Source organism: Lissotriton vulgaris, unplaced genomic scaffold (genome assembly GCF_964263255.1).
Source record: "Lissotriton vulgaris unplaced genomic scaffold, aLisVul1.2 SCAFFOLD_1306, whole genome shotgun sequence".
NCBI lineage: Eukaryota > Metazoa > Chordata > Amphibia > Caudata > Salamandridae > Lissotriton > Lissotriton vulgaris.
In genome coordinates, this window is record NW_028248091.1 from 110,830 (window position 1) to 135,430 (window position 24,601).

Consider the following 24,601-nt stretch of genomic DNA (forward strand, 5'->3'; position numbering starts at 1 on the left):
ATGGGGCTGAGCAGCTAGCAGGCTGCTCCCGGTAGGACTGTTATTGGGACTTATCTAAGACCTTGATGGACTATTTACCAGCATTATCTTTACTACAATAAACCTACATTGACTACATCATACTGGTGTCATCTCAGATTACTACACAACCTTTGTCTCAGCTCTATGACAAAGTTCACACCTCAACAGGGGTCTATTCAACTCCTGGTTGACAGTTGGAAGCTCATACAAATGGATAGTAGAAACTTCAGGCAGGAAACCTAACACATTTTCTAAAAAATACCTTTCTTAATATATTTCTACAACTTTACTAATAAATATTATAAAACGTCGAAGAATTAACTTAGTCGCTTGTTTCCCAGGCCCAGATAACATTATAACATGTATTATTGCATCTCATTGGTTTCCTATTGAAAAGCTAATCCTGCTAGAGAGAAAATTGACTTTTGGGGCCTTACCACTCTAAGGACATGTTTAACAGTAAACATTTACATGTACTACTTTCAAATACCATTGCTCCCACCTTATGGGCAGTAAGGCGTACTTATGGATGACTTAAGAAAATTTAAAAGGCGGGTTTAAGCCTGTCAAAATGGGTTAGGTTGGCAGGTCGAATTTGCAGTTATAAAACTGCATGGACAGTATAGAGTAGTAGGCCTGCAGTCATGTTTGCACTGTCACTGTAGTGGGTGATACAACTGGTGCTGCAGTCCATTAGTGGCATTTAACTGACAGGCTCTTAGTACACTTTTTACTAAATACTATAGACTTATAGGTAAGGTAAAAATGGCAATTAGGAGTATAGCCAATTTTGAAAGGTTATAGGGGATCAGAATACATGCACTGGCGTAGAAGCGTAATCATTAATAATAAATAAAACAAGTACAAGTGTGCAGTAAATTTAATAGTAATATTGTTATTCAACACAGTGGTGCAAAGGCAGCCTCCATAGGTGGCTAACCTAGGTACATTGATTCACATAGGTTTTTACACCTTTGAAACATCTTGCATAATTTACACAGCCAATCGGGTACCACTCAGTTTTGTGACTTTCCAAGCATATATCTGACCATCATTTTAACAGATGTTTAGTTGTATTTGCATATATGTAGCTATATTTGCATATTGGCTTATTAAATGTTCTGCAAACAGACAGTTGAAATGTATAATCATAGTCTACTGATTTCATGCAATTCTGAAGGTCGAACGGTTACTGCAAACTTTTCACAGGTCATTAGTCTTTTATACATTCTGCAAGGTCCTCTTGTCCCAAACTGGAACCTGAAATAAAATGGATTCTACATCCACTGCTCTTATACTCAATAGTGTAATTTATTCACTTGAAATGGCCACTATTGCCTTTTCTTCAAGCTCAATGGAATGTTCTGTTAATATCAAAATAATTCAACATGTTGTCCTGCTAGCTGTGCGTCTACACATCTGAGAAATATACTAGTTTATAACTAATGCGGCAATGCTTATCATGTAAATTGAATAAATTACACTACTGTCAGAGGAAGGGATGTTGAATCCATTTTAATTCAGCTCAGCTCTGGCAGCAAGTTCACACTTCATGAAGGGGACTATTCTGCTCATGAATACCAGTTTGAGGCTCATGGAAATAGTTTCTAGAGACTTTCTAAATATACCTTTCCTAAAATATTGATTACAAATCTGACTTTACCAGTGATTGGGCTTGTAATAAATATTTTAAAAAGACCAATAATTATTTTTGTAACTGTTTCCTTAGTGGAAATAATATTGTTAAATGCAACTTTATATCCCAATGCTTTTTATAAAGAACTGCTAATTATGTTACAGGACAACACTTTGGGGGGATCTTATCACTGGAAGCACATGTTTGCATTAAGCTTTTACATGTCCTATTTTTAAATACTGCGCACCCTGCCCTATGTGCACTAAGTTCAACTTAGAAGTGCATTTATATTTGGAAGGAGGGTTTAGGCCTGCCAAAAGGGGTTATTTTGACAGATTGAATTTGCAGGTTTGAAACTGCACAGACTGGGTGTCTTGGAAAGCCTACAGTCATGTTTGCACTGTCACTGCAGAGAGTGGCATGATAGTGCTGAAGTCCAGTAGTGACATTTCAATTACAGGTCCTGGGTACACCTTCTACCATATACCACATATAACATATACTATAGGTGTGTAAAATATGCCAATTATGAGTGTAACCATTTTCAACATGGTGTAGCAGTCAGGGCATATGCATTTGGGTATGTTTAGTGGCGTCCCAGTGCACAGAGTTAATAATACCAGCCGAATCAGACTAAAAATTGGGAGCACTTATGCAAAAAGAATAATTTTCCTACAATTACCTATCTAACTCAATGTCCTACCTTTCAAACACTGTCAGTGTCTTGTTTTAAATTCCAGGACTTTTATCTCCACTGCTACCATTTAGTGATATAATGTGCCTTTATAACGAAAGCAAATGCTTCAATATTTATTATATAGATGTTAACAGAGCATTTGGACTACCTAACATTAAGAAAAAGCTTATGCACATTTTATGGAAATATGTGTGACCTCTTTTCTTAAAAGACATCTTTTTAAATATAATTTCTCAAAAATATGTCTTGCACATTAAAGTTAACTAAGAGTTTGGTTATAATAGCATTGATTAGTACAAATAATATAGCATTGATTTTTCACAAAAATCAAGGAATAAATGTTAGCAGAAAAATGTTCTATTAGAAAACACATTATTCTTCAGGCAAAGGGTTGAGTTACTGCAATTCTTCCATATTGATGACATCTTTTGTCAATGTTTCGGTTACAATGTTCTCCTCTTCTTTTATGACCGCTTTGTCTCCGTCGTGCGTGCGCCGTTTCTTTAAAAGAAGGATGAGAATCACACATGGTATATAGCCTACGCCACGTATGGTTGCTGATAGTCCGAGGTACACTGATCTATAAAAAAAATGAAATCTCTCTTAACATGGCAACATAAGTAATGTGTTTCGCAGATTTCTATATGTCATTCCGGGTTTTTTTTTTAAATCACTAAATGTGTAGTTTCATGATAATCTGGCATATATATGTGGTAAGTGGTAAACTCTCACTCGCAACTGATGCGAGGGTAACATCAGTATCACTGTTTGACCAGATACTTACTTACATTACACACTTCAAGTCAGATGCTGAGATGGTCTGCAAGGTATAATTTATCACAGCAAGTGCAAATTAACATACTGACATTTACCTAAAGCACTAAAAGAGGCCCAATGTGTAACACTTATCAGAATGCCATTTTCAAACTTGTCAGATTAAAATTTCAGTCTTTACAGCAAGTAGAGTTCAGGCTTTTGGGACTTTGACCTGAAGTGAGCAACTGCAGATGTGGCTTAGCTTGCATTAGTTGCGATGTTTGTAGTGTAATCTTCGGACCTACATAGAGCACAGAGTAAGTGTTATCCTTCATATGAAAGGAGGTTCAAACCCCGAATGCTTTGTAATTCTAGTCCAATTATGTAATACTGGAGTACACCGCCGGTCAGTCAGGGCCTGGCAGTTTGCTCTTTTCTATTAGCCCCAAATATACTTTTACTTTGTGAAACTCTGAACAGTGAATAGACCATCAAAAAGTTCAGTGCTTTGACCGATGCTTCTAGTTGCTTTTTCAAAAAGCTGCAGTTGGATATGCCTCCTCATGGAATTTTTTACATTCCTAAATGGAATCAGGGTGAAATTGCCAAACCTTTGTGATAGATGTGTTCATATGATGTGATCAGGAAGAGGTAATGGCCATTCGGTTACAACAATGATTTTTTGGGGTCGACTGTTGCTATTTTGGAAAGTGTTGTGATGTTTTTGTACTTTCTCGTCTTTTTATATAATTTAAAGTAAGCTGTCAGGGCTTTCATACTAGTGTAAACGATAGTGTACATTAATCTACTATCGATGTTTTGAGGATCCAATCATAAATGTAAAACTTGGCTTCATAGTCCTTACAACAGTTAATTACATTTCATCAAATACATTCACATAGTGTTTAAATTGTGATTTTATAGTGTTCACATACATTCTGGTAGTTTAAATAGTATATGTCACCTTCTTTCTCTAACCACTCAAGCTATAGGACTATTCAGTGGGGGGGACAGTTAGGCAGGATCAAATACATTGCAGCTCTTGCTTTCTTGAATTAGTCCGCATGCTGCATCTCGCTCTATTGCCTTGCCTGATTAATTTGGAACTGATTTTCAATCTGTTCTAAGATGAGAACTATTCCATCAATGAAAATCAACCTGTGTAATTAACAAACTAGCAGCCCGTCCCCACGTTGTCCGGGAGCAATCAGGCTTCAGGGCCCCTGCCCGCCCCGACGTTGTCCGTGGGTCCCTCGGAGCGCACCCGACGCTGCTTCACCTACCTCAACCGCTGCTCCTCCCCGCGCTCCTGAGTTCACTGCTCTTCCCTGCCAGTCCGTCGCTCCTCACCGCTCCTCCCCGCCTGTCCCCTGCTCCTCACCGCTCCTCCCCACGCTCATGTCTGCCGCTCCTCCTCACGCTCCTGTACGCACCTCCTCCCTGCGCTCCTGATGTCAGCACGCATGTCGCGGCAGGCGCTACTTCCAAGGAACTACTTTTTTTATGGTAAATTTTTTAAAGAACGTATATTTTTTATTTTATATAGCCTACGTCAATCTGCAGACCCTGACAATTACAATGATGTATCGGGTGTTTGGATTGGCGCTGTGGTTCCCGAGTTTACCCGCCTCAAAGGTTCCCAGTTCTCTCTTTATATTAGTAGTATAGATAAAGATTGTTCACCCCTACAATATCAACATATAAGACAAGTATGCACACTTGACCAACAATTTGGGGATTACCCCTGCACAGCAGAAAGGATTTCCAACAGTAATATCATAAAAAGATGCGTCTAAATGAAATGTCTCTAGATGAATATTGTAATGACTTCAGCCATGATAACACTTTGGCAACTACTACATGACACCAGCCATAATTCTTTAGAACTCAGCACGTGTAGTTTCTTTCAAATATCACATTTAAATGTGTTTAGGAAATACAATACTTTTGTTTCAAAACCTCACCTCAACAGCTTATAAATTCACATGCATTTTTACCATCAAATGTATTTTTTTTTATTTTATGTAAATAAAGCAATTTTCTACCCCAAAAAAGTGTGTCCTTATCTGTCAATAAAACACCAAGGGGCCTTTGAGTTCCCTTTTCTTTTACATTTTATGAATTACTCATTTACTCCCAAATATCAACTCGTCCTTTTTATTAAGAGCATACATATATAACTGCTTCATATTCGCAGGTTCTGCCTCAGATGCCCATATGTTATGTATATGTTTTAACTATTTAATTGCATTGATAACGTTGAAAGAAAACTACAAAATACACAACATATTTCTAAGTAAAATATGGAAAATTACATTACAATTTCTTCATGGGTTATAGTGATAATTCTTCCCTGTCATTGAAATATCAGTTTTAATCAGAATTATAAGTCATGTGTCAGTAGTCAGAGAGTCAGGAGGTCTGAAACTAGTAGAAGGAGGGAAAGATTTGTGAACAGTGAACGGGGCAAGCTTTGAAGAGGAGATGGATGGGTCCATGGCAGCCAGAGGTGAGAAGGAGAGACCAGCAAGACAACCCGAAATGAAAAACCAAACAAGTTTGTTCCCCCAGGCCACATGTTAGGGAGGTTGCTTCTGAATAAGTTTAAGTAAAGGCCTTGCAACTTGCCCTGTTGCATTACCATAGCTCGGTTGTTGTTGGAATCCCCTTCATGTATCCTACCTTTATCTTTTGTGACCTGTCTGTTGCATGGAATATTTACATCTCACGATTTCTTGAGCTTGTGAACTTAGAGATGGTTTCCAGGAACTTTCTGGGTTTCCTGATGTCCCATGACCTAGATAATAGGATACGTAAGCTCTGCGAGATTGTTTTCTGTGATGATTGCCTTAAAACAACCACTGAAGTGTAGTCTATTTTCTCAAGATTCCACCCTTCCACTGTCATCTGTAACACAATCTGCTGACAATAAATATATGTTGAAATCCAATAGATGAGAGGATCCTCAAGTGATGGATTCTTCCTTAACCCATCTCCTCCTGTTGGAGTAAGGGCAGTGGAATTTCTATCCCAACTATACTGAACTCCTAGGGAGGAGATTGTTCATCTCTCATCTGGAGGCTGAGAGAGGGGGTGGTGATGAACAGAGTGTCTGAATTAAGCAGACCACTCTTACCCAGTGCAAATATCAGGGCTTGATCCATCACCGTTTTTTAGCTCACTGCACCATCTCAGCTCAGAACCTGGCTATATGCAAATTAGTCTGACCCTGGCCCAGTGCATCATGGGAACAGGGCAGACCAAACTACCAAGCCAATTCTTATACTGGGAAAGACGGCTGAAATGCCAGAAACCGGTCCCCGGTAGCTTGTCTCCTTTCTGGTGAAGAATTGGCTTGGTAGTTTAGTCTGCCCTCTTCCCATGATGCACTGGGCCAGGGACAGACTGATTTGCATATAGCCAGGTTCTGAGCTGGGATGGTGCAGTGAGATAAATAACAGTGATGGATCAAGCCCTGATCATTGGACTGGGTAAGAGTGGTCTGCTTAATTCAGACACTCTGTTCATCACCACCCCCTTTTCAGAATCGTTTTTGGCCGCTATAGGTGTGGCAGGGTATACTCAGACATGAGTCCCTTTCTCACTGCACCATCAGGATTCAAGCAAGCCGGGCCGAAGACGGCTGGAATGCCAGAAACCGGTCCCCGGTAGCTTGTCTCCTTTCTGGTGAAGAATTGGCTTGGTAGTTTAGTCTGCCCTGTTCCCGTGATGCACTGGGCCAGGGACAGACTGATTTGCATATAGCCAGGTTCTGAGCTGGGATGGTGCAGTGAGATAAATAACGGTGATGGATCAAGCCCTGATCTTTGGACTGGGTAAGAGTGGTCTGCTTAATTCAGACACTCTGTTCATCACCACCCCCTTTTCTGAATCGTTTTTGGCCGCTATAGGTGTGGCAGGGTATACTCAGACATGAGTCCCTTTCTCACTGCACCATCAGGATTCAAGGAAGCCGGGCCGAAGACTGCTGAAATGCATGAAACCAGTCCCCGGTAGCTTGTCTCCTTTCTGGTGAAGAATTGGCTTGGTAGTTTAGTCTGCCCTGTTCCCATGATGCACTGGGCCAGGGACAGACTTATTTGCATATAGCCAGGTTCTGAGCTGGAATGGTGCAGTGAGATAAATAACGGTGATGGATCAAGCCCTGATCTTTGGACTGGGTAAGAGTGGTCTGCTTAATTCAGACACTCTGTTCATCACCACCCCCTTTTCTGAATCGTTTTTGGCCGCTATAGGTGTGGCAGGGTATACTCAGACATGAGTCCCTTTCTCACTGCACCATCAGGATTCAAGCAAGCCGGGCCGAAGACGGCTGAAATGCCAGAAACCGGTCCCAGGTAGCTTGTCTCCTTTTTGGTGAAGAATTGGCTCGGTAGTTTAGTCTGACCTGTTCCCGTGATGCACTGGGCCAGGGACAGACTGGTTTGCATATAGCCAGGTTCTGAGCTGGGATGGTGCAGTGAGATAAATAACGGTGATGGATCAAGCCCTGATCTTTGGACTGGGTAAGAGTGGTCTGCTTAATTCAGACACTCTGTTCATCACCACCCCCTTTTCCGAATCGTTTTTGGCCGCTATAGGTGTGGCAGGGTATACTCAGACATGAGTCCCTTTCTCACTGCACCATCAGGATTCAAGCAAGCCGGGCCGAAGACGGCTGGAATGCCAGAAACCGGCCCCCGGTAGCTTGTCTCCTTTCTGGTGAAGAATTGGCTTGGTAGTTTAGTCTGCCCTGTTCCCGTGATGCACTGGGCCAGGGACAGACTGATTTGCATATAGCCAGGTTCTGAGCTGGGATGGTGCAGTGAGATAAATAACGGTGATGGATCAAGCCCTGATCTTTGGACTGGGTAAGAGTGGTCTGCTTAATTCAGACACTCTGTTCAAAACCACCCCCTTTTCTGAATCGTTTTTGGCCACTATAGGTGTGGCAGGGTATTCTCAGACATGAGTCCCTTTCTCACTGCACCATCAGGATTCAAGCTAGCCGGGCCGAAGACGGCTGAAATGCCAGAAACCGGTCCCCGGTAGCTTGTCTCCTTTCTGGTGAAGAATTGGCTTGGTAGTTTAGTCTGTCCTGTTCCCATGATGCACTGGGCCAGGGACAGACTGATTTGCATATAGCCAGGTTCTGAGCTGGGATGGTGCAGTGAGTTAAATAACGGTGATGGATCAAGCCCTGATCTTTGGACTGGGTAAGAGTGGTCTGCTTAATTCAGACACTCTGTTCATTACCACCCCCTTTTCTGAATCATTTTTGGCCACTATAGGTGTGGCAGGGTATACTCAGACATGAATCCCTTTCTCACTGCACCATCAGGATTCAAGCAAGCCGGGCCGAAGACGGCTGAAATGCCAGAAACCGGTCCCCGGTAGCTTGTCTCCTTTCTGGTGAAGAATTGGCTTGGTAGTTTAGTCTGCCCTGTTCCCATGATGCACTAGGCCAGGGACAGACTGATTTGCATATAGCCAGGTTCTGAGCTGGGATGGTGCAGTGAGATAAATAGCGGTGATGGATCAAGCCCTGATATTTGGACTGGGTAAGAGTGGTCTGCTTAATTCAGACACTCTGTTCATCACCACCCCCTTTTCTGAATCGTTTTTGGCCACTATAGGTGTGGCAGGGTATACTCAGACATGAGTCCCTTTCTCACTGCACCATCAGGATTCAAGCAAGCCGGGCCGAAGACGGCTGAAATGCCAGAAACCGGTCCCCGGTAGCTTGTCTCCTTTCTGGTGAAGAATTGGCTTGGTAGTATAGTCTGCCCTGTTCCCATGATGCACTGGGCCAGGGACAGACTGATTTGCATATAGCCAGGTTCTGAGCTGGGATGGTGCAGTGAGATAAATAACGGTGATGGATCAAGCCCTGATCTTTGGACTGGGTAAGAGTGGTCTGCTTAATTCAGACACTCTGTTCATCACCCCCCCCTTTTCTGAATCGAATACCTTCATTAGGCATTCCTGTGGTCTAATAGCTGAGGCATAATTTTTTAAGCTCTAGGTTGGCTAGTTTTACTGAACATTCTCAACTTTTCCCAAAAATGATAGAATGTGTTGTTCAGCAAACTATTTTGTTTTTAATGACAAATTCTTTCCGCAACACAGTGGGGTGGTCATGGGCTGTACATTTTCACCATCTTGCTCCTTCATAATGATGGGATGGTAGGAAGAAGAACATGCTAAGGAAACAAAAAAATACACTTTTATGCAACATGTCTGTCTCTGGCTAAAATTCATAGATTATATTTTGATTGTATGGAAGGGCAACCAGGACACTGTTATAGAGTTGGAAAATTTCCTAATGAAAATTGGAATAACATTAAACTTACTCTGAATGTTGCCAGGTCAAGATAGTGTTCCTTAATATCATGGTCAAAGTGTGAGAAGACCATCTGGTGCCCACCATTTATCGGAAGCCAACTGTAGCAAATAATGCTTTGTTACATGCTAGCTCATATCAGTCATCCACAATAATTAAAAGTATACCTTTTGGTGAATATGTGCCTACAAGATGCAACTGCAACACTTGAAAGCAAAAACAGTTTCTGGAACCTGGGAATGAACATGGTGCATTAGCACACGCAAGCCTTAGCATTAGAAAGAGACCTCTAGCTCTCTGAAAACCAGAAGAAAAAGAAGGAGAAATGAAAATAGATCATTTAAATCATCTCTGCTTCTGACATTTTGGTGTTTTTTTTTTTTAAGTTTCAAAAACCTTTATTAAAGGCATGCACTTTTGAACACGGCATGATGCCTAAAACCTCTTACAGGCCGGCAGCATAAGAATCAAACCAAGAAAAGCATTGTTGTCAGCGCAGAATTACACAGCAAGTCGCCTAAAACCACTCCGGGCCGGACGCGCCAACTTAAGCAGTCATTTTTAATTTTTTTATTTTATATATTCTTTTTTCTTTTGAAATATCGTTATTGCGGTTTTTGCAGACCACTGCAATGGATAAGACAGTATTATTTTACAAATAACTTCCGAGCAGTAGGTCTTTCAATCCCCATACAGCAACAGGTAGTCTAAGTTGAGTTGCCGTGGTGACTTACATTAAACCAGCAAGTAATGCAACCATTGGCTGTCTCAACCACACGAACAGTGTAACTAAACCCCCCACCCTCCCAGTACCCTCCCCGCCCTACCGGGCCCTTCCAGTCAAAGGATCCTATAACACTATTTCAAACAGGGAGGACCGCCCGTTCCTTTTCAGGGGCTCTAACTACCATTGCTTCTTTGTGTTCAAGCGTCTTGTTTCATAATCAATAGATTTCTGACATTTCGTTAAGGCCATCAATGGCTGTATTAAATTTGACAATTAACATGGCTTTATGGCGGGCCAGTTTCTCCTCAATGTCACCGCCTCGCGGGTCTTTCTCGATCTTGGCTATGACTGTCCATTTTAACTCATCAACAGTATGGTTGTTAGGCATCCAGTGATTAACCAAAGGCGCAGTAATCACGTTGTTCTTGATGCGTGATTTATGTTGGCTTATTAGTAGAAGGACGCCCTAACGTGAAAACGCCAGTGAAGCGCTGCTAACAGCAGTCTCGTGAAACAAGAGACAGATACGGACGGCGGTTTTCTCTGTTGTGCTACACTTATCGAGCAATCCAGGTGAACACATTTTTGCATGTTAACGAACAGCGCTGGACGCCAAGCTTTACGTACGGCTGACTCACCCCGATTCCCTTCTCTTTGACAGGCGCGACTTTCGCCCGCCTTCACACAATCATACATCGGGTTGTGGACCCCGCCACACGAAAAGTAAGAAACGTACTGTTCATGTTCCATGCACTTTAAAACGGTCCGACGTCATATGCGCTACCCTCCCCTGACACAGTATTTCTTCAATTAACAGATCTCACTCCTCTCTGAAAAATAGGCTGTTCTGAATACGAAGCCTGTGAGTATATTTGACTGGTGTTTTTTGGTTCTTGTTTAACCAGCCGGAATTAAGTAGAGTTTGTACTTGTCTTTCAGATTTCTTCTTTTAAGAAAATGAGCACCTTTGAGGTAGGATTAGGTTCCCCTTCCAATATTAGAAGTGACAGAGGGTGGGTCTTCTAGCAGAGTGACTCATACCTCTTTTTTTCCATTCGCAGCTACGTGGTCCTGACGAGATTTCCCTTAAATCAAGGGTCATCGAAACGCGTAGACCTCTTTTCTGCAGCATTAGGATTGTTATCAAAAAACAAATTATTCTGAAATCTAAAATTGTTCCTTTGCTGTGTTATTTGAATTTTGAATTGTAAATAATTTGTATCAACTGATGTATAGCTTTTTCGATGTCTTTTTTGTTTAGGTTATAGGGTGTAGTGAATGACTGTGTCCTTGTATGAGAGATATTTGAGTGATGTAGGCAATGCTTTCAAATTTTATGAAATTTTTCTGAAATATGTTTTTGTTGAATTTTGAAGATTAAAATGGATCTATTCTGGACTAAAAAAGCGTCCTGAGGTTTACTGTTTGCTTCAGTAGACCGAGTGGTCACTAATAGCCCCCAAAAAAGTAAGTGGCAATATTGGTGCTCGTTTTTGGTTTTTCAGTTATAGTGAGGCTTGTCCTTATTGCCCGTGAGCCCAGACCCAGTTTTGGTTACGGTTTATTCTATCACGGCATCGGATCGGGTAACATATTTTTTTTTACAACTTCAATCTACCATTACCTTTGATGCCGTTGGTGAGTGTATCTTTCAAAATCCTTCAAGCACGTCTCTGAGTTCTTTGCATGCAACGCCAAGCATTGTGGGAGTTGATCGCAAAGCATTATTGGAGTCACCTTTCACCTTAAGTGACGCGCTGACGTCATTTGCGTGCAAACATTTTGAATATTTACCTTTTCACTCGTATTTTCTTTTAGAAACAAGTTTTACATGTTATTCCACTGACGGAAGATCTGATAACTCATTCCAAGGTATTTCTTCATTATTTTTACCTTGTTATTAAGAAAAGACCTTACCATTTTCTGTGCGAAATGTCAAACATTGCAGCTCCTCCTCATTTTTTACAAACTGCTGGCGATCCTAACATTGAGTGGGACTTATGGTTCCCAATGTTTGTTGCATTTGTTGATGTACTTGAGAAGGATGGTTGTTCTGCCAAGCGGAAATTAGCCCTCTTAAGACATTGTTTGGGGGGGCGCAGGCATCAAAGAATTTGACAATCTTCCCCCTATTGATGATGCAGGAGATATTGATGTTTTTGAGAATGCTACCTGACAGATGAAAATTCGTTTTGGCAGAAAAATTAACACAGTTATGGAGAGGTTCAAGTTTTATTCTAGTGTCCAGAAACAATATAAATCCATTGAGGATTATGTCTCCGCTCTACGTTCTCTAGCATGTTCTTGTGCTTTTGAAACGATCTCTTATGAACAAGTTCTTAGAGACCAGATCATGATGCGCACAAAGAGCAAGAAAATTCAAGAGAGACTTTGGTTTGGCACAGAATCTTCTCTCAGTGCGGTAATCAACATTGCCAAGGGAATTGAGCAATCAGAATTATTTGTGTCTGAAATTCGAGGTACTGGATCTAAACCACAGAATCCCGAACCAGAGGTTTCTTTAGTTAAGAACCAAATGAATTCAAATTCTTCTTCCAAAGGTGTATTTAAAAAAGACAGTGATAAGAAGTTTGTGGATAATAAGAACTTTTCTGATAACAATTTTTTTCCCCAAAAAAATATTTCATGTAATCGCTGTGGAAGTTCTAACCATTTTGGTAATTACAGAGGGTGTCCTGCTTGGGATAGAGTATGTGTTAAATGCAAAAGAAAAGGACATTTTGGTAATGTTTGTCGTTCTATTAAAAAAATTAACTACATTTCACAAGAAGAAGAAAAAGTTCTTCATAGTTTTAATTGCATTCTCTCTGTAGATGAAGTTGAACATAAAGAATTTCCCTCTTGTCCTATTTTAATTGACAACGAATATATTGAATTGATGATAGATTCCTGTTCATGGTATACTATCATTGGTTTGAAGTTGTTCAATAGTTTATGGGGAAACAGGAAATTGTTAATTCCTGATATTCAACCTGGAGGTTACACTGGACAAAAGATAAACCTGGAAGGCTTCTTTTGGGCTACTATCCAAATCAGAGGTAGAATCACCAGGGGAAAAGTGTATGTGGCTACTAAAGGAGTAGCTATCCTTGGGTGGCCACATCAACATGATTTGGGAATTAAGCTTGATCCCAATGCCAATCCTCCAGTATATTTTATAGATTCGGATGTAAATTGTTTGGCTGAAACAAATTCAAGTAAGGTCTTAGAGAATTCCCTTTTTGTAGATAACCTTAAGATCAATTTTCCTGATGTCTTTAAGGATACTCTTGGAAAATACTCTGACTTTAAACATAAAATAATTCTCAATGATAATGCAGTGTCCGTTAGACATAGGGTAAGGAATGTTCCATTAGCCTACAGGAGTAGACTTAGAGAAATTTTGGACGACCTTGTTTTGAAGAAAATTATTGATCCCATTGAATCTTCCCCGTGGGTATCTCCCATTGCTTTGTCACTTAAGAGTTCAGGAGATCTCCACTTATGTGTGGATCTTCGCAGTTTAACCCAAGAAATCTGGGTTGATAAACATCCTCTACCAAATATCCATGAATTGATTTCTTCTTTATCTGCTGCTACTGTATTTTCCACAATTGATTTGGCCAGCGCATACCACCAGGTGGAATTGCATGAAGAATCTAAGAAGCTAACTGCATTTGTTACCCCGAAAGGCATGTTCCGATATTTTTTTTTTTTTAACTTTTATACATTGGTCTTAATGTAATGGTTTTAAGTAACCAAACAATAAAGTCATTCATTCATTCATTCATTCATTCATTCATTCATGTTCCAATATTTGAGGATGCCTTTCGGACTGGCTAGTGCCGCCTCCGTTTTTCAACTGTTGATGAAGGATCTGCTCAAGAATTGTAATGGTGCGATAGCGTTTCAAGATGATATCCTAATATTTGGTAAAGATTTTGAAGAGCATGATTGCAATCTACGTTCTGTATTAAGCAATGTGCAAGGGAAAGGTCTAACTTTGAAGTTTTCCAAATGTAAATTTAGACAGTCTAAAGTTGAGTATTTGGGCCATGAAATCTCAAGTGTTGGTATTAAGCCCAAAATTAACCATGTTAAAAGTATTACCTCAGCTCATGTTCCTACTTCTAAAGAACAGTTGTTATCTTTTCTAGGCCTTTCTGAATTTTATGGGAAATTTGTACAAAATGATTCCACAATTGTACATCCTTTGCGATCTTTATTAAAGAAACAGGCAACATTTGTATGGGGTAAAGACCAACAAGTTTCTTTTTGACATTTTCAAAAGTAAAATTGTTGAGGCTCCTTTTCTGAAACCATTTTCCGTTGCAAAAGAATGTATTGTGTGTGTCGACGCTAGCAATGTTGGTCTAAGAGCAGTTTTGATACAAAAAGATAAGTTTGGAGAATATGTTGTCTTTTATGCATCAGGACTCTACGAGATGCAGAGTTTAATTATTCTGCAAAAGAAAAGGAGCTACTTGCTTGTACTTGGGCGGCCCAACATTTCCGCCAATTTCTCTGGGGAACAAAATTTTCATTAGGACAGATCATAAACCTCTTGTTAGTATGTTATCAGCGGGTGGTGGTAGGACTCTCACTGCTCGTCTAGCGATGCTTGCTGCCAAGTTGCAAGAATATCGTTGTGAGGTTGTTTATGTCCCAGGACGTCTTAACGTTCATGCGGATTGCATGTCACGATTTCCTGTCAGCTATAGTTCTGAGGTAAAACACCCTGAGGAATGTGATGTTGCTTTTACAATATGTGATGTAAACATTATTAGTGGTAATGATCAATCCAATTTGATATCTGAAACTTTATGGACACGAGCTATGCAACAGGATGAAGTCCTGATGAAGGTGAGAGCTTTTCTAAGTAAAGGTTGGCCTGAAGAGAGGAAACTGAGTGGTGATTTGGCCTCTTTCTTTAAAGTTAGCGATGAATTGATGGAACATTTTGGCATGGTGTTAAGAGCTGATAAAATTGTTCCTCCCAAGGATATTAGAGAGTCTATTTGCAATCTTGCATATGAAGGGCATATGGGGATGTCCACAACTAAGAGGAGAATTAGAGAATTTTACTGGTGGCCTAGTATGGATTGCATGATTGACAGGTGGGTTAGGAATTGTACTCCTTGTTCCTTGAGTGATAAAACCGTAAAACCGATTTCTGTGGGTGTTACCCCCATTGAGTTTGTCCAGAGTCCATGGTGTAAGTTAGGAATCAACATTATTGGTACTTTTAATTACCAATCAGGGAAGGATATGTTTGCTGTAGTTCTGGTCGACTATTTTTCAAAGTGGCCAGAAATGAAAATTGTTGAAAAGGTCAATTCTGATGTTATTACAGATTTTTTGAATGAGGTTTTCTGTAGAGAACGTTTGCCTGAAGAAATTATCTCTGATAATAGACCGCAGTTTGTTAGTGATGTTTTTATATCTTTTCTATCCAGCTGTAGTATTGTGCACAAGAGAGTTTCCAATTATTTTCCTCAAGCAAACGGTCAAGTGGAGCGTTTTAACAGAGTAATTAAGGAGTCTTGTCAGTTAGCTTTACGTAGTGGTTTGAAATGGAGAAAAGCTTTGCAAGCAACTCTTTTCACTTACCGTATGTCTCCAAACTCTGTGACAGGGTTATCTCCTTTTGAGATGTTGCGTTGTAGGAAACCGGGCTCAAAACTCATGCCTTGGTGGTTGAAAGCCAAGAATAGTGATTACTTGGAATTGGATCTGAAAGGTGTTAGAGATCGTGTTGGTAGATACCAAGCGAAAATGTCACAGAATTCTGTACAGGAAACCAATTCTCCTAAGTTAAGCGTAGGTGATATTGTGCGAGTGAAATTTGGTGGACAAATTCGCAAAGGAGCTTCTAGATGGTCTAGTCCTGTAATTGTGACTGAGGTTTTTAGTAAGGCTGTTAGAGTTGAGGGTGGTAAGATTTGGAATTTTAGACGCATTTCTTTATGTAAATCCAACGATTTTAAGCCTATGCAACAACATTCTAACCTGGAGTCTGCTGTGAAACCGCAAGTTGTAAATAATGATTTTTGTTTTTCTGGCACTCATGAAGTGTTTGATAATCTTACTCCTCTGTGTGAGGATAACATTCATGAAAATGTAACCAATGATAATATTTCTGATAGTACTGTTCATGAAAATGTATCCAATGAGAATATTTCTGATAATACTGTTCATGACAATGTTTCTACCAATGTTTCTACTAATTGTCTTCAAGATTCTGGTGTTTCACGTAGAAGTTCACGAGTGAAACATACTCCTGTGAAATTGAAGGATTTTTTCGTTTTTAGTGTTTTTTTTCTTGTGGTGGGGACTTTGTTATTTTCTCTTCATTATTATTATTTTTTGTTTATAAAGGGGGGAGGTGTGTGTTATTCTATGCTTATGTCATTTAGAAACTGTGAGGTCATTGTTGAACGTGTATGGTGAAGGAAGGGGTTTCTAAAGGAAGAGAATCGTTATGTGCTGTTCTCTGCTGGCTGTTAAGTTGTTCTTCTACTTGAATAAATACTTCTTGGAAACTGCTTTATTCGTGGACCAATTTACTACAGTGGGGAGCGCATTTTGCATATAATCCCGGCACCCGCGCTTTACTTTTAACATTAAAAGTAAAGAGCGGGTGCCGCGATTATACCAAAAGTAAAGAAATAGTTGTTTTTTCTATTTCTTACTTTTGGTATAATCGCAGCACCCGCTCTTTACTTTTAATGCTAAAAGTAAAGTGCGCGTGCCGGCTGCCTGGCGAGCACTTGTTGTGCCTGGCGAGGGGGGCAGGGACTCCGGGATTTTGCTGCGAGTCTGTGGTTTCTCCCCTTCACCCTGTTTTGCAAATGAAGGGGGCTCTCCCGGATCAGGAGCAGAGGGGCAGGGGCTGGGTAATCTCTGCAGTGGAGCGAAAGAGAGGAGCTGGGAAGGGGCAGTGCCAGATCAAGCACTCTCCAGTCAGTAGGGCAGTTAAACAGGGCAGGGCAAGGGGAGGCCCTGGACCTGCCCTTCACTGGAGCCTCTGTCCCAAGGAGCTGCCCACCCTAGAGCTGCCCATCTGTACCGACAACCACTCCTGGGGTTACCCTCCACCCCAGAGGCTATCCTCCCTAGACCTCCGCATCCTTGGAGACACCCTTCTCTGGAGCTATCCACCCTTTGGAGATACCCCATGACCCCTGGAAATACCCCACTTGGATTGTGCCACCCTTGGAGTTACCTACCCCTGGAGCCTTTCACCCCTGGAGCCACCCATCCCTCCTTTGGAACACAAAACGGCCCCCCCTGGAGCTACTGGAACAGTGGTACCCCCTGGAGCCACTCACCACTGCGCAGGGGAACCCTGGGACAGACCCCGGCCAAAAGATGTCCCGGTTCAAGAAGGACAAAGAGATCATCACAGAGTATGAAGCCCAAATCAAAGGTCAGTGCCTCCTGCTACCCCGCCCTCGTCTACCCCGACTCACCCTGTGTGCTCTGGTTTCGCCATCTCTCCCTCCCTCCATCGGATGAGGGGCAGCAGGGTAAGCTGCTGCCTGCTGGATCCCAGCATCAGGGGCCGGTAAGGCATGGAGCTAACACTGTGGGCAGTAAAAACTGCATTGCAGCTGTGTTTGAGGCAATTACGTTGGCTCTGAATTCCTAAAATGTGTGCTGCCGCTGACAGCGGCCAGTCACCCCGAGACACGCATGTTGGATGAGGCTTTCTCCCGGTAAAATCAGATGCAATTCCCTAGGCTGCCAGGGTGGAAATACATGTTGGTCCGAGTGGGCACCCTCCCAGTCAGCAGTGACAATGCATGTAATAGTGTCGTGCCCACTGAGGCATACACGGAGTACACACGTCCATATTACAGCTCATATGTAAATATGTGCTTTTATTAGTTATTTTACTCCGTTTTCGCTCCCGTGTGCAGCTGTGACGATAAATATTGTATTATACCCATCACTTTTGCTCATTTTTCCATGCACTTTTTTCTGCAGTCGGCACCTCGCCTTGGTTAAAGAAGAAGTGTATAAGTAATGTTTTCACGATATAAGTAATGAGGTACACATCTGACATTCACATGGGCACATATGGGCACTGTGTGTGTGTGTGGGTGTGTGTGTGTGTGTGTGTGCGTGCGTTTATGTGTGTGTGAGAGAGAGAATGCAATAGGTCTCGTATTTGCGAGAGATTAAGCTATTGGCATTGTAAATGACAATGCCATTTATTTATCTCTTTTCATAAATGAAAAGTTTGTCATTTACAATGCCAATAGCTCTAACTTTTTCGAAGGCCAGACCTATTGCCTTGTAAATGCTTGTTTAATATAGTCTTTCACTTGTTTGGTTATGCACTCTCATTAAACTAGACGTTTAAAGATCTAAGAGATGAAGTGATTCATTGTTAAGAGCCAACTACAACCTCAGTGAGATAGATCAAAAAGGAAATGTAGCTGTAGGTTTGGACTTAATCTGGATTGCTGTGCCTGCAGATATTTTTGTTTGACAGCTGTCAAAAAATGTAGCACAGCTTTTGAACCATCTGGGTATAGTCTGGGAACAACATTATTTTTGAGCCCCAAATGAGTAGGTCTCCCTTTCTCTTGGCCATCTGTAGTAGGACATTGCAATCTATATAGTTAAGTAAACAATAAATGATAATCTTAGGAGGTGCACTTGGTCGAGGATGAAGCAGTGACATCCTGTGTGCCCTTTCAATTGCAAAGAAGGGTGACAGACTTTTTTATTTCAACGTTTTTGCAATCTTGCCCACTAGGTAAATCTCTAGGCATTCTCCTTCCGTTTTTCCGGAGGCTGTTTTAGGTAAAACTCGTAAGGCATGCGTATGTGTATACATTACTATCATCATCAAGTGTCTGATTTGTTTCTATTAGAACTCGGTTATAAATTTAGCTGTGGTGCCTGGTCAGGAGGGTGCTATAAAATTAATTAAAGTTGTTAAAATCCAGGAAATCTCCATGTAGCATTTCAACATAAACATGTGGTGATAATTGTTCAACACCAGGACACCACTGTACAAAAAACTCAGGTTACAATTTTCGCCTGCTAGAAAAAAGTGTTAGTGCTAAGCACTTTAGGAAAGGAAGGCCAGAAAATCTTTAAGTATATCCAGCATGCCTTACCTCATCAAGGTAATTAAATTATCAACCCTTACAAAGAAGCAAAGATAAGTTTGCAATTGAGATATGCAAAGGCAGTAAATATCAATGCGTCAACATATATTTTACACTCAATCGCAAAAAACTACAGAAACTGTTGACACATTTTTGCCCATATTGCTAGAGTATGCAACAAGTTGCCAATTAGGTTCCATGACAGAGGGTCTAATAAAGGACCAACTAATAGTGTTATGTCCTAGCAAGAAGATGCAAGAGCTATTATAGGCTGACAGCAATCTACTGCAAAAGAAGTAGAGGAATCGAAAAGTGCATGAGAAAGATGCAAACCTTGGAAATAATGGAAAATGACAGAAGTGGCAGAGATAGAAGAAAAGGAGATTATGTAAATGCTATGGAAAGGGAAAATAATACTTACCAAGCCACGGAGGATGACCAACACCAGCAATTACTTGAATTATTTAACATATAAGAACAACATTCTGTTTGAGGTGTGAACATAATCAACATGACAGAGATTCAAAAAGCACTCTATGTTCAGGATGGACGAGATGATGTTGTTGAGCATGATGGACGCAACAACAAAGTCAATGATTAAAGTTTGGAGGATAACATCTGCAGGAAGAATATACTAAAGGCAGTCTTGACCATTAATAACATAAACATATTTTAATTGTTGACTCATGATCACTTTATACTATATTAACGAAGTTTGCTTTTCAACAACTAGGCGAGATAAATCTTTGAACCCAATAATATGATTTGCGAGGGTTAGAAGGGTGTGGATTTTAATATAATTGAGTTCTGCTGGCTGGGATTCATTTCTTTAATAGAAAAATAAATGATACTGTATATATTTCAAAATCAGGACCACCTATATTAGGATGGGCACACCAGTATGATTGGAACAGTGTGGTCATTCCAAGAGCTCTAGAGCAGGTCATGGCGATTGGAGATGACAGCCCGCCTGTGAGTCTGAATGAAAGTGTGTTTGAAGATAGAATTAGAGAGCAAAACGGATATATGAACAAAAACGTTTTGAAAAAAGGGGCTTTCCTTGTGAGACACGTAGCTTGGAAAATTCCAATTGCCTGTACAGATAAATTGCGGATCATGTTGTACCAGATGATGAAGGAAGGGGTGATTGAGTCTATGGTGGCCATCTGATGGATCTTTCCGCAGGTGATCTTCACTGTGGTGTTCACCAAGAAAGATGATGGATCCTTGAGATTTTGTGTGTAAACCTGAAGGTTTTCATTTCTTGCTTCCTAATAATAAAAAAATAATATTGATGTTGTCTGGTGGTAATTACTTTTCAAAACTGTGTTTGAGAATTGCTTACTACCAGATCAGGTTACATTCTGAGTTGAATGTTTTGACAGCATTCATTAACACCAAAGGAGTTTATCAATTTACTAGGATGCTGTTTGAGCTCCATTCAGCGGCTACTATCTTCCAAAGACTAGTTTTGGATGTTTTGTTGTGACGTAAAAAGGTCATGTTCTTTTAGGACAATAGTTAGTATTTGTAGATTCTGTTGAACGCCAGTACAATGCACTAAAACATGTCTTGAGAAGGATTGCTGATTCTGGTCTCACGCTTCGGAAAAAGGAATGTAGATACTTGGAACCTAAGCTTAGAGTATTTGGGTTATTTGATTTCAGGTGAAGGGGTTACGCCCAAATCTGACTTGGAGGGTGTGATAGTCGATGCTGCTGTGGCTGAAGAAAGGGTGTAGCTCAGATCATTCATGGACTACTCCTAATGTATTATTGGCTCCGCACACAAGATGGACAACCTAAGGATGTTACTGAGAAAAGGAAAGTATTTTCAGTATAGTGAAGAGCAAGAGAAAGCGTTCATCAAGGGGAAATACCAACTTTACATTAACCACATTTCCTCCTATTAACACTGATGAACTCCACACCATAATGACCCAAATAAAATCTGGATCGCCGAATGATCTCATCCCTGTTAAAATCTTAAACTCCCTCCCTACCCTGTTAGTTCCCTACATTCAGGATATAATCAATCAGTCTTTGAAAGAGGGAAAAGTACCAACCGAATGGAAAACTGCAGTGGTGAACCCTATTCGCAAGAATGCAGCCCTCCCGTGGACGGAACTTTCCAACCTCCGTCCCATCTCCCTTCTGCCATATTACAGCAAGCTGGTCGAGAAGCATGTAAATGCACACCTGTCGAATTACATCGAGGCAGCGGGCGGCCTAGACCACTCGCAATCTGGTTTTAGGCCCAACCAAAGCACCGAATCGGCCCTCCTGTCAGTGACAGATAACATCAGAATGTCACTGGACAGGGGGAGCTCAGCGATTCTGGTGCTATTGGATTTGTCCGCTGCCTTCGACACGGTGTCGCACAAAATTCTTCTCGACCGTATGAAGGGAGTGGGAGTAAGGGGGACCGCTCTTGCATGGCTTGAAAGCTTTCTAGAAGGAAGACAACAAGGTGTTAAATTAGGCTCCCACAAATCTGTCTGCAGGAAGCTTACCAAAGGTGTACCACAGGGCTCATGTTTGAGCCCCACGTTATTTAACGTATATGTGGCGCCTCTGGCTGAGATCATTAGATCTTATGGGTTCTCACCAATTTCCTACGCTGACGATACCCAGCTGTTGTTTCCCTTTCAAACCATCACACCTGCAGTCATGCAATCTTTTCAAAACGGCATGAGAGCAGTGGCTGGTTGGATGGCCCAGAATTTCCTCCAGTGCAATGTGACCAAAACAGAGGTCATGTTGTTTGGAGGGGCCACCCTGCTATGGTCGCCGGATTGGTGGCCATCTGAGTTAGGACCTGTCCCATCACCCAAACAGACCATCAAAAATTTGGGGGTACGCCTGGACCAAAATCTGATTATGAAAGATCATGTCAGCCAGGTCGCGGGAACATGTTTCCGCACTATTGGTCTTCTACGGCGTATCTTCCCTTTCCTACCGAACATTCATAGGAAAACACTGGATCAGGCCCTAATCCTTGGACGGATAGACTACTGCAACAGTCTACTGAGTTCCGCCAACCAAGAACAACTACGCAGACTGCAGGTGGTGCAGAACACCGCGGCAAGACTCATCCTGAATGTTCCTCCCCGTACCCCCTCTCGTCCCCTCCTTTGCCACCTTCACTGGCTCCCAGTGCAACAGAGGGTGAGTTTTAAACTCTGTTGCATCATGCATAAGTGCATATATGGGTCTGGTCCCAAATATCTAAAAGATATTTTCTTCCTCTACTGTCCCGGACGTGCTCTGCGATCTAGCAACACTATGCTGCTACACATACCGAAAGTTACCAGAGCAAGGCAGGGTGGCCGAGCACCCTCCCTAAAAGGCCCTTTGCTGTGGAACTCTCTACCACCGCAGCTGAGACAAATCTCCAATCTTCTTTCCTTTAGGAAGCAATTAAAAACTTTCCTATTCATATCTGGTTAACCTGACCCTTTCTCTGTCATCCCCCTAATATGATTTACCCCTCTCATTCAGGAGCCACGCGCGGAGATAACCCTTCGGGGCTGATTCAGGCGCGTTATAAGAATATAAATAAAATAAATAAAATAAATAAGGGGAGGAAGTACAAAGATAATGCAAACATTTAGGTCCATTACAAATTATGTTCAAAACCATTTTGACTATGGATGCAAAGGCAGTAGGAATAGCAGCAGTTCTCAACTAGCTATATGGAAGAGCAGAGAAGACTGCAGCTTTTGATTCTCAGTCTTTATGAAGTGCAGGGATGAACTACTAGAGAGCACAGAGCAATAACTGCAGCGAGGGCCATCAGTTACTTTAGTACTTATATATGGGGTAACACAATTATGCTACAAACTGATAACAAGCCTATTATGAGGCTTGTCGGACGGTGACTGTAAAAAATGTTCAGCCATGCCAGGTTAGCAGACAAATTTCAAGAATGTAGTTGTGAAATGGTGCATGTTCTAGGTTGGAAGAACAAAATTACAGCCTGTTTGTCTCCTTTGCCTGGTGCATCAGTAGATATATGCAAACTATAGACTGAATAAGTGGTAATGAATGTTGGCGATGCCATGGAAGGGTGTGGGAATGTTAATATTGGAAATTGGCTTTTTATTTGAGGGTGTGGAAGACCCACTCAAATAATAAACACAATCCTTGTAAGGGTGAACCAAAAACAAAAAAACAACCTGTGCTTAAATCTCGGGCAGCTTAGCAAAAAAGCAGTCAGGCTTAATTTGGGGGCAATATGTAATGTAGGTATGCAGCACACAAATAGCACGAAAGGGAAAACATGAGAAAAATCCCAATCCAATCTAGAAAGATCACTACCTTGATGGGCTTCCTTGCTTTGGGCGATAGAGCCTGGACCTGGCCTGCAACAGCAGGGGCATATTCCAGCTCTATGCCAATCTGAACCCATTTCAATTCCTCTGGGCCCACCATGCTAATCCATGGGGAACCCTCTCTTTACCTGTGGACACCACCTGTGCAACATCTATCCTTAACTTGCGCACAGGTGTGTCCCAACAGACAGACAGTACGTCACAGTGGCCACTGACAGTAGTCAGGGAAGAGACCCAGGCCTCATACCTCCCAGGGCTCTCAAACCTCTGGTATCCAAGAGCAGGGGCAGTAGCCTCAGGTGCTTGGCACTCTTTGTCCACTCTCCCTCCTATCAGGCCAGGTATGACATCCTGGCACTGACCCACCAGCCCCAGGCCTGTACCCAGCAGCTGGACCAGAGACTGGGGTGGGCTCTCCCACACCCGTCCTCCTCCTTGGGGCTCTGTACCCTCCCACTTGGAGCGGTACCCCCTTCCACAATTGTCAGGATGCCTGTAGCAGATGTCCTGCACAATTGGCCCACCAGTTATGGGGTTCTGTCCAGCAACTGGGCTTCCAGGTCAGGGGGGACACCCTGAACCTGGCCCTCAACCCAGGGTCTAGACCCTCGGGCTGCACCGGGGTCAGAGGCAAGGACTCCCTCCCTCTGCACCCCCTTCCAGAGCTCGGCACCCTCCCAACTGGAGTGGTACGCCTATAAGACCAACCGGTCAGGACACTGTTTACAGTTGTCCTTCCCTCCAGGTCAGAAAACACCTGAACCTGGCTCTCCAACCTAGGGTCTATACCCTCAGGCTGCACCGGGGTCAGAGGCGAGGACTCTCTCCCTCTGCACCCCCTTCCAGATGGCTGTACCCTCTCACCTGGGGTGGTACACCAAGAAGGCAGACTGGAAGGGACACTGATTACAGATGTCCCTCCCTCCAGGTCAGGTAACCCCTGTACCTGGATTCCCAACTCAG

At 42.0% G+C, this 24,601-nt stretch overlaps 1 protein-coding gene across 1 annotated transcript in view; it reads right to left on the minus strand.

The window, feature by feature from the left end:
• Window positions 1-885: 885 nt before the first annotated feature.
• Window positions 886-24,601, minus strand: part of LOC147664935 (solute carrier organic anion transporter family member 1A2-like) — a 569,665-nt gene continuing 545,949 nt past the window's right edge. The window contains exon 10 of the mRNA XM_086949878.1: window positions 886-2,934. Within this exon, the coding sequence (XP_086806004.1) occupies window positions 2,751-2,934 (184 nt within the window). The 3' untranslated portion in view covers window positions 886-2,750. The remainder of the gene's footprint in view (window positions 2,935-24,601) is intronic.